The sequence below is a fragment of the Nannospalax galili genome, unplaced genomic scaffold, assembly GCF_000622305.1.
Source record: "Nannospalax galili isolate Female #2095 unplaced genomic scaffold, S.galili_v1.0 scaffold1871, whole genome shotgun sequence".
Taxonomy (NCBI): domain Eukaryota; kingdom Metazoa; phylum Chordata; class Mammalia; order Rodentia; family Spalacidae; genus Nannospalax; species Nannospalax galili.
The window spans coordinates 848,478-859,414 of record NW_008330293.1 but is presented as its reverse complement, the minus strand read 5'-3'; the positions used below and the strand labels follow the sequence as shown (position 1 = coordinate 859,414).

The 10,937-nt window shown below is 44.2% G+C and overlaps 1 protein-coding gene across 3 annotated transcripts in view; it reads right to left on the bottom strand.

Annotated features, from left to right (window-relative positions):
• The window catches only part of LOC108491331 (indoleamine 2,3-dioxygenase 2-like), a 21,809-nt gene extending 12,244 nt beyond the window's left edge, over positions 1-9,565 (bottom strand). Inside the window, exons 1-2 of one of the 3 annotated variants that reach the window (XM_029568564.1) lie at positions 9,174-9,542; positions 830-925 (exon numbers count right to left, since the gene is read on the bottom strand). In XM_029568564.1, the coding sequence (XP_029424424.1) occupies positions 830-925; positions 9,174-9,272 (195 nt within the window). In that variant the 5' untranslated portion in view covers positions 9,273-9,542. Of the gene's footprint in view, positions 1-829; positions 926-9,173 lie in introns of all 3 variants that reach the window. The other 2 variants (XM_017800700.2, XM_029568565.1) reach the window with 2 other exon arrangements.
• Between the last annotated feature and the right edge of the window lie 1,372 nt (positions 9,566-10,937).

The following is a 10,937-nucleotide window of genomic DNA, read 5'->3' as shown; positions in this document are numbered from 1 at the left end:
GGTCCAATTCTTCAACTTTATCCTCCAGTGTTGATATTCTGTTTTCCATTTCATTCATTCTAAAGGTGAGGCTTTCCCTGTTGTTTCAAGTTGGCTTATTGAGTTTTGCACTTCCTTCTTCATTTCTGCCTGAGTCTTCTTCAATATTTCCATCTCTTTTGTGAATTCAATCAGGTGTTTATCCCTGTCTTCTTTTAGTTCTTTGATTTGTTTGTGTGTTCTTTAAATTCATTGAATTCCTTGATCATGTTTATGATTTTTTTTTTTTTTTTTTAATTCAGTGCCCTGGGTTATCTCTAGAGGGTTCTCCTTGCAGAATTCTTCTACAGGACTGATGGAGTTTGGTGGGGACATAGTGTTTTGGCTTTCCATTTTAGGTTTCAGGTTCTCTCAGGTTTTATTTTAGAGGGAACTGATGACTTCAGATCAGCTATTCAGGAGCACCCACAGAAGCCCAAGTCAGGTTCCAGTCAGTTACACTCAGGCTTCCTTCTAAGGTTTGGACTCCACCAGGTGGAGGCAGGATCCTGGCAGTCTCAGGCAGCCCCCTGTGTCCTCAGCCCCTATGCCAGAGGGAGGCCAGGGCCTGGCACTCTCTGGCGGTCTCTCCAGATTCTTTTTTAAACAAAACATGATAAGGGCTTAATATGCTGCAGGCACTGCTTACGCAGGCTCAGGAAGGAGTCACTGCTCAGAAAGGACAAGACAGATTTACTGACAGACTCACTGGTAATAAGCAGCTCCTATTCCCAGGTCAAAAGTCTCACTTTCACAAGGTTGAGAAAGAAAAGGTGTATGATGATAGCACAAGAAGATCAAATACATGTACCTTGTACACGTGAGCTCGGAGCTGGTGACTCTCAATTAAGAGAGGGAGCTTGCTGGCAATTTCCATCCAAGGCTTATAATGATCTGGAAGTTCTTTCTGCATTTAAAACAGAAACACCACAGTATTTTAGACCTCCCTGGGAAGCAGCTTTGGAATCTCTCAAAGAGAATTTAAAACAACCCAGCTGTACAACTGAGAAATCAGCACAAGCCTGGCCTTCAGCTACGCTGGCTGTGCAGATACACAGATGACTAGAATGCAAATCGTGTATTAAATCATGGCAAGGGAAGGAAAAAATGCAGTCAAGTGGATCCTCGTAAAAATAGTATGTTTCATTTCTGATGTGTGCAAGCTTGAGAATTTGCAGAAAGGGGAAGTGGCTCATTCCCTCAGCTGCTCGGGAGGAAAGGGAAATGCTCACAGAAACAAGACACTGGAGCCTGGTTTGAAGTCCAGTGGAACTTTTTCTTTCCTTCTTTGTTATTCTCAGTTTTCGTTTTTTGAGATGGGATTTTGCTATGTAGCCCAGGCTGACCTTGAACTCACAATCTCCTGCCTCCCAGGGATTATAGGTATGAGCGACTGACTAGGCTTAGTTTATTTTATTTTGAGACAGCCTCACTAAGCTGCCCCAGGCTGATCCTAAACTTGTGATCCTCCTGCTTCAGCCTCCAGAGTAGCTGAAACTGCAGGCTTGTGTCACCAGGCCCAGCTGCATCCATTCTTATGCACCCATTTTTATTGGCCCCCACTCTCACTTGTCTGTGGCTGCTTTTGCATTCAGCAGCAGCACGGGGCCATGGCAGCAGAATGCCATGTGATATGCAACAGAAGTTTATTCACCAACCCCTGAGCTAACCCAATGCCTTTTCAGTGAACGTGGTGTCTCTGGATTAAGCAGAAAAAGAGATGATGATGATGTCCATTTTTATGAAGGAAGTTGTCCTGTGATGGATAGGAATATAAACCAAAACAGGAAATGCAAACGGTAGTCAGAGTAGGCGAAGAGCTGGCGAATGTGTTTTTCATAGATTGACGTTAAATGTGTCTAGCATTTAAAGATATGATTGTACCAAGAAGTTTGAGGTTCAGGAGAAATGTATTATTAGAAGCATCGTTATTGTAAAGCTCTGCACGTGGTTAAAACCACCAAGTAGTCCAGGGCTTCTAGAGATTATGCAAATTGAAGCAGGAAGGAATCCTAGATAAGCGCCCTGGGGAATATTTACAAAGCTGGTGGAGGAATTGAATCCATCAGCACAGATCAAAACAAAGTTCTAAAGGTTCAGTGAGCCCCAGAGAAAGGCCACGTGGAAGTCAAGACTAGGGGAATTTTATGAAAAATAATCAGGGTGAAGAGCATCAACAGAAAGTCAAAAGGGGCTGCCCTTGAAAACAAAGCGACACAAGGAAGTGTATTTAGTTTCTCTAGGTATAAACTGTAGAAAGTAAGGTCATGGACTGGGAGGCTGAGTTCAAATGCTATCATTTTGGGGAAGGAAGAGACAGAGAACAGGTAGATGGAATTTTTTAGGAGACTCCAGCAAAGAGGAATCTGCTTTGGTGTGTGTGTGTGGGGGGGGTCGTTGAGGATAAAGAAGGTGAAAGTTTTATAGTCTGCCATTGGAAGAGGAGACATGGAAGAAGGGAGCTGGGCTGCCAGGAGAGAGGGCATACGAGAAGGCAGTGGTTTCCTGGAGAGGAGAAGCAGGAGCCTGTAGAGAACATCTGGCCTGTCAGTGGCAGAAGGGAGGCTCTGGGTGGTTTGTTTTCTGTGGATTCAGCTTCTCAGTACGCTGGAGTAAGGTCAGGCTCTGAGACTTCAGCAGAGGACTTAACATTACACAAAGAAATGAGAGAAAAGAAACAGGGAACCAAACCCAAGAAGATGCCAGAATACAGGAGGGAACCAGGGAAGTTTGAAACTACACACTGGGAGAAGTAGAGTGATTTTGGAACAGAAAATCGAGGCTGCCAAGTCACAGAAGTCATAGCGGCCCCTTACGGTGAGTCCTAAGAAAGGGTGCTGAAGCTAGATCACCATCTGTGTCTTTTCATTTTTGGTACCTAAATAAGGAGTCACAGTCACCCCAAAGTGACTGCTTTTACAGTATTTCTAGTCTTGTTATTGATGCTTACCTTTAATCCATCTGTATTTTTATTATGAGTTAGGAATTCCTATTTCATTATTTCTATTTTGAAAAGGATAGTTAGTATTGATTGTTAGCTTGACAGTCCAGAATACTGTCAGAGACCAGCCTTTGCTTAGGTAACCTAAAATTTTGCAAAAATAGCACATGGAAAGTAAAAAGTCCTCCAACCACTATGCTGACAAGCTATAGTCACACCTCCTTCCCACACTCATCAAGGAGTCCAGGGGCAGTCAGTTACCCCTCCTACCCAATCAGTCAACCTTAGCTGCATATGGGGGAGAGGCTAAGGATATACAAACTGCAGACACCAGGAGGCCCCTCTCTCTCCATTTTGTGTGGCTGTGGGGAAGTCACAGGATCTATATTTGAGTGTGGACTTTCCAGCACAGCCATAAATGGGGGAGGATGCCCACTCTTCTGTAAATAAACCCCACACTATGCTCTGTTAGCAAGCCTGATTAACTGGTTGGGATTTTCAAAAAAGGAAAAAAAAAAAAAAAAAAAAAAAAAAACAGAGCTAAAGGAAACCTTCAGTACTCCACCAAAGTTGACCCATGTTGACAAATCCTTCGGGCTTTTTTTTTTTTTGGTCTTTTTGGGTTAGTCTCCAGAAAGCCCCAGCTGGTCTGGAGCTCCCTGGGTGGACCAGGCTGCCTAGAACTCACAGAGACCTGCTGGGGGGTTCTGCCTCCCAAGTGCAGGGGATTGAAGATGTGTGCCACCACACCCGACTCTTGTCTTTGATTTCTTATCCCTACGTTTCCACCCTTAAACTTCATTGTATAAATGTTTTTATGTAACCTGCTTCAAGTTATTTCTGGGAAAATGTGTTAAAAATTGCCTCTCTTTGGAATAATAAAAATATTCTTAAAAAAAAATTGGGAGGGAGCGAGAACATTAGAAAGGAAATAGTTCCCGATGACATTTTCCTTCTCTGTGTTCTCCATTTCAGGCAAAGCTTCCACCATCATCCAGTCATCTAACCTGGAAGTCACACCTGCTCTAACCTGGAAGTCACGCCTGCTCTAACCCAGAAGTCACGCCTGCTCTAACCCGGAAGTCACGCCTGCTCTAACCTGGAAGTCACGCCTGCTTGCTTCACTTTTGACCACACTACTTCATAGAATCCACGCCCTTTCAAGTCTGTGCCTGCCTTCATTAACCACCTGGTAGAGACTTTCATTCTGCCTTCTTTGGATTATAAAGACATTTTAAATGAAAAAAAAGAAAAAGTAATAGTTTAAGCAGAAATGAACCAGATGAATCTCAACAGGAAAGTTGAGAGCTAGAAAGAGCCAGTGTCACTGGGCAGCAAAGAGAGGCTGAGCAGAGGGGCACCAAATCCCTAGGAAATGGGAGGACCATGCGGTTGCCAGAGAGATTTGACTTGCTAAAGAGCAAAGGGAGAATTTCTCAGACAGTGTTTTAGTTAATTACCACATGAGCAAGTTGCCCCACTAACTACTGTTGAAAGAGTGTTTTACAGCTGGACAAGAGCTGTAACAGTACAGAAGGCAACAAGTCCGGGACATAGTGTCAGCTAAGAGATCTATATCAGAAATACCATCAAATTCACTGCCACGCAGAGCATCTCCAGGCTAAGATCACTGTAGTGACAATAAGCTCAGTAGATAAGAGTCAAAGTTAGCAGCGGCCCTAGCACCAAGTAGTAGTGCCAGCATTATATTTTATATGCCATAAGGACACATACTATGAAATAAGATACATATTATTAATGAACTATGAGAGAAAAATCATGAATAAATTTTGTTATTTGTATCCTTACCCCTGGAAATTACAATCAAATTTTTGTCTAGAAGTAAGAAATCACAACATACAGAAAATAAGTATATAAGAAATAGAAAATGTCATTTAAAACTTACTCTTGAAATCCATACAGCAAAGATCTAGGCTACCTTACCCAATGTATGACCTCTAGTACAGATCACAGATGAAATGGGACAACATCTAATGTATCTTCTGAAGAAAAAGGAACCACAGCACAGACATCTGATCATACGACCTTGTGTTTCTGTGACCATTGTTTGATTTTTTTCCTTTTTATTTGGTCCTTTCTTTTTGAGACAAGATCTGCCTGCATTTCCCAGGCTTTAACCTATTATGTATCCCAGGCTGGTCTTGAACTTGCCATTCTCCCCTCTACCTTCTGGTTGTTACAGTTACAAGCGTTCACCATGCCATTAGGCCAAATGGTAATTTTTTTGTTTTTATTTATCTTTATAATTTGTTAGCTGTGCTACTTACACATACCAGGAATGCAGTCCTACGGCTGAGTCCGGTGACCACTGACATTTGGCACTCTCCCCTGTCATCGGTCACATCTTTTCCACCTCACATGCCTATAAATCAGGTTTGGGAAACTCAGGGCAAGATAATTCATTCAGTTAGGATTGCTGATACGGCTCCATCTCCTTTGTTCTGAGTCTTAACAAACAGTCTATGCCCACTTAGAAACTATGAATGCAGTCTTATGTGGGAAAAGGTGTTTACTGATAAGATTATCTGGGATTGAAGCCAGTGACCGGTGTCCTTCTAAGAGAAAATACATCTAAGAAAGGAAAAGACACAGATGAGCAACGGCCACATGAAGACAGGAAGAGCGAGTGGAGGCGTCGCAGAAACCCGCTGGAGCCCCCGGAGCCTGGGTCGGACAGAGCTTCCAGGGGAAGTCTTTGGAGGAAGTGCCTCAGGTGCAGCACCGTAGCTTACAAACTTCCATTCTCCAGAATTCTGACTGCAAGTTTCTGTTGTTATCTTCGACCACAGTTTGGGTTTTATGTCACTGTTGCCCTGGGAAACCAACACAGTTCGAGCTCCTCACATATCAGATGTGGACTTTCCAGGGTCTGGCTTTCCCCTCCCTTCTTGGGAAATGTCAGCATACTGCTGTCTGACCCTTAAATTGCTTTCTGCCCAGACGTCTTCCCAGGAGACAATATTGTAAGTTGTTTCACGGTCTAAAATTCCGGTTTCTAGAGAATGGTTTTGGCTGTGCTGTCCGGCTTCCCCACGTCTGTCTGCCTGGTTCCCCTTTGTCTCCACCCAGACTTTGGGTTCTTTAACCCCGGCAAAAAATCCGTACTTTATATTTGCCCTTATTTTCATCAACATTAACAGGCAATTTGACCTGGGCGCTGCACAGCTTCAGTGCAAACTTGGCGCAGCTGCGAAGAGGAAGGCTCAGTTTGGGGAATTTCCTCTGTTGGTTTGGATTGTCGGCCTGTGAGGCATTTTCTTGATTGTTGAGTAATGTGGGAGGGCCCAGCTCACCCTAGACAGTGCCACCCCTGGGCAGTGGGCCTGGGTTATGTAAGAAAACAGGCTGAGCTCTGGCCAGGGGAGCAGGCGGGTCAGCAGCCCTTCCACTGCGGTCTCCACTTGGGCTCCCTCCAGGTCCCTATCCTGAGTTCTTGCCCTGGCTTTCCTCAAAGATGAACTTTGATCAGGAGGTGTAAGCCAAATAAGCCCTTTCCTCCCCAAGTTGGTTTTGGTCAGTGTTTTATCACAGCAGTAGAAAGCAAACTAGGGCTACCTCCTTGCTACCTACTATGGACCTGAGGGCCTGATTATCACCAAATGTCCTTCTTCATCCTTTGCCAGAAAAGACATTTAAAGTCCTCACATGAATGAAAGAAAATTAGAGCTGGAAATAAAGAGTTACATTTTGAGACATCTGGGAAATACGGGGCACAGGGTGGAGCAGGAGATTTCTTTTCTGTGAGCTCAGGACTGGGAACTTTTTAGAAGTGGTGTCAACCAAATCACAACAGAGTCCCCTCTCATCAAGTGGTAAGGAAACATGACGTTGCCTTCATGTCTTATCTGGCCCCAGTGTTTACAGACAGAAACAGTAACACCACGGCCCTACCCGGCGTGTCCCTGCTCTGTAGGGCTGCCTCTCCTTAGCTCCCTGTACATGTTTAGTGGTAACAGGCGTAATCTTCTTAGCAGCCCTTCAATTAGGAAGGTTAGGAATACTCCTGAATCAAGCTACGTGCATGGATAGGATGTGTTTTGTTTGCTTGAGGTTTATGTTTGTTTTTGAGACAAGGTCACAGGGTCTAGTCCTGGAATGTGTGATCCTCCTGCCTCCCAAGTAAAGGGATTGAAAGGTTATGCCACCATGCCTGACCTAGGTGACGGTCGTGAAGTGTACTGTAGCTAGCTAGGGTCAGGAGGACTGCCTTCTGGTCTGGATGCTGAATTTCTTACAGTGGCTATCCACACTCTATAGCAATACCAGGAAAGTGGGACCAGACTGAAACCCAGTAGATGAAAACTGAGCGTTGGACTCTGAGTGTGGCTTTCCCAGGGTCTGCAAATCTCAGCCCTGACTCTTCTGGTTTGCCCAGGCCTTTCCTGGTGTAGTACAGAGCACGCTGCACCTCATGGATCCACTCAGAAAGGAGAAACTAGAGACAACTGGTCACCCTGGTGTCAGCGTCAGAGAACACATCAGCTCCAGGACTACAGCACGCCTCTACCTAGCAGTCTGTGGTCACTGCTGCCAATTGTTAGGGTATCAATAAGCCTCATAAATTGAACTGGTCCAGATAAAAAATGTCTAGTCTATCTGTTGGAGGACCTACTTTTCCAGTCTCACTGGTCAATTACCTGGTGATAGAACCACTCCCAGGAAGGCAGGTTCACGTTAAGTTATGCTAAATAGACAGGTGGAATACTAGTGTGTTAATAAGGTAGTGAATATTTCCTGTCTGGAACTAGCTCAGATCCCTGCAGAGCTTCCAGACCAGCCACAGCCATGTAGGTCTCATTAAGTCTGTCTGCTTTCCAGAACTCTTCAGAAAAGCATGATTTCTCCTTTGCTTCTTCATGCCTTTCTTGCTAAACATGCTTTCTTTAAGGCTTTCGGCTGCCCCTAACATCTTGTGTTTCTTCACTTTTTCTCTAAAGTTTCCTTCTCCCAGCCATGTGGCTGCCAGTCAGCCACGAGTCTGACCTCCACGCAGGCTCTAAACCTGCATGGCTTCATGATTTTCTTTCCTTCTTCCCACCATTCACCTCCTCAAGGCAGCTGCCAAGATGACCAGCTCGCCTGCTCTGAGGATTTTTCTTTAAGACTAAGAAAATTGTAAAAGCTTCCATTTGGGTCCATTCTTATATTCTTTTATGAAGGAGACTAAGACCCTCTGGGGGTCCCTTTCTCCTTGTTTCATAGTGAAGGAACTTGCAGATCTCTGACATGACGTTAAGCTAACAGCTTTCTGTAGAGAACTTAGTTTGTATCTTCAATAAAATCCCTTCAGTAATGTGCAAAAGCCAAAACGGACCTCTTGATTGGTGAACGAGACTGCGACCACAGTGCTGAGGGAGGTGCAGCAGAAGAGCCTACCCTACACAGTGAGAGTCCCTTCCAAAACACGGCAAAAAAGTCGTCACGATAGGTATTCACTAAAAGCTCTTTGAGTTCCAGACATTTCTTAGTCATAAGTAAGGGACAAGCTGGGCCAAGGGAGGGTGTTTCTTCTAATACGGAGATAGAGTGGCTGCAATGCTGAACCCCTGGGCTTTTAACTGAGTGGCTTTGTTTATGAAGCAATAAAATGGTGTCATGAGCGTTGAGCATTATTTGTGCTTTACCCCTAATGCAATGTGGGACACATCACCACCTCTGACCCAAACCATGCCTCAGACTGCATTTAGTGAGAAAACAGTGTTGATGAGGCTGACTGGAAATAGAAGACTTGCAGACTGATCAGGATCACATGCTAAGTGGGATTAAGAACTGCTTGTTTTCAAAAGTTCCTTCCTCATCTCAGAAATTCCTGACACTATCCAATCTGTCTCCAACTGTGAAAGTGTGGAATGTCCCTCCTTTTCATTTTCTCTTTTGCTCTCACAAGCAAATGAAATAAGATAGTTTGCATGAACATGTAACATGAGCAACAGTAAACCCCCCCTGCCTGCAGGGCTCCTCCTGAGGGACTGTGGGACACACTTGTCTCCAGAGCCGGGAGTGGCTCTGTAGTAGAGAAGCCCCATTATTCTGTGTTCCAGACAGCTGTGACTGGGAAACACGGACTGTTACTTCAAATATCTTCCTTGGGTTAATGACTTGATAGTTATACTGACTCTCGTAATAACCACACATAGTAGAAAACAAGCAGACAAAGCAGATCTTATGCAGACCTGAACAAGACAACCCTTACCAGAGGATTGGGAAGAAGAAAGCCATACTCTTCAGATATGTGGTAACTTTCCAAAGACAATGTCAGGGACGGCTCCGAGCTCTGTCTTTGAGGCTCCATAGCGTTGTTCAAAGTCACTGCATGGCCACCACCACTGAAGGACCGGAATAAAGACCACCAGTAAGGAGCTTCCAGGCTGTGTCTTTAGGGAACTTTAGCAGCAGGAGAGAACTTCGCCCTGAGGCTGAACTCCGGACTGCCACTAACCTGCTCTGAAACTAGGCTGAGTAAATAAGCTATGAATTAAAACAAATAAGCAAACAAAACAACTCCAGCAATGCCCTCTCTCCATCTTCTTTTGTGTGGTTTGAGGTTGGCCTTAAACCCAGAGACCGACAGCTCAGCTCTGGAACGGGGGAACAAACTAGACTTTTGGTTATGGCTGATCAGGTCCGTACCAGAAAGGAGTTTAGTTCAAATAAACCCCCACAACTCTTCAAAATTGCTAAATAAGGAGCCTTGGGGTGGGGGTGGGGTGAGTAAACTGTTCAAAGTACAAGTTACAATGATAGAATTGGAGGAAGATGCTAATACTACATCAGAATGTTATGATTTTCAGTTTATGTTAGCTGGTAGCAGTAAATATATTTTAAATTTTTTGATCATATTAAAGGAGGGTTTCTATATTTTAAAATATATCAGAAAATTTGAAATTAGGCTGAACAGATCGTTGGATTCAATACTCTTTTTTCTTTTTTTTTGAGAAAAGGTCTTACTCTGTTCAGGCTAACCTGAAATTCATTATGTAGACCAGGCTGGCCTTGAACTTACAGAGATCCACCTGCCTCTGCTTTATGAGTGCTGGGATTAAAAGCACAAAGCACCATGCCAGGTTCTTCTAGTTCTCTATTTGTAACAAATCTTTTCATTTTTGACTGGCATGTGGTAATTGTACTTAGCTTTCTCCTTTGTCTGAAGTTTTCACAAACTCTGTCACACTCTGCACCTCCGGGTTCAGCCCCACATCCTAAAGAAGCCAATTAAAACTTAAAAATTAATAGTAAAAAATGCAGACAAAGATTTAGTCAATGTGGCCACATTGGGAAGGGAATGAGGGCATCCAGTGACCACTCAAGTTCATCTTCAGTGTCCTGAAGTGAGATTAAAGTTTGAATATCAGGCCAGGCATATCATAAACACATCCCAGTAGTCAGGTCCAGGTATCTGCTTACCCACTCATCATGGTCTGGGCTCCAGTACATCTTGAAAGGTGGTCTGATAAGTTGCCAGCACTACGTGAAATCTCTTTCTGGAGGCAAGTTCCCCCTCTGGGCCAGGCTCCAGTCCTTTACTTCTTGCATGAGAGCCCTAGATGGAATTCCAGTTTCTTGGGATCCATTGTTTTAAAGTCTGATAGTCAAACTGAGGGACACAATGCCTCTTTAAAATGTATTAAAGATTTACTTTATTTTTATTATGTGTGTGTGTCTGTGTCTATGTGTCTCTGTGTGGGTATGTGCACATATGCGCATGTACCTACAGAGGCCACAAGTGTCATATACCCCTGGAACTGGAGTTACGGGATGTTGTGAACAACCTAAAATGGCTTTTGAGAACTGAACCCAGGTCCTCTAGAAGAGCAACACATGCTTTAACTACAGAGCCAGCTCCTCAGCCCCAAGAACACATTCATTTCTGCCTGACTGGCTTCGAGAGGACAGATTGTGAAAGTCAGTTTTCTCCCTTCCAACGTGTTCATCTGCAGGAGTTGAACTCAGGTCCTCA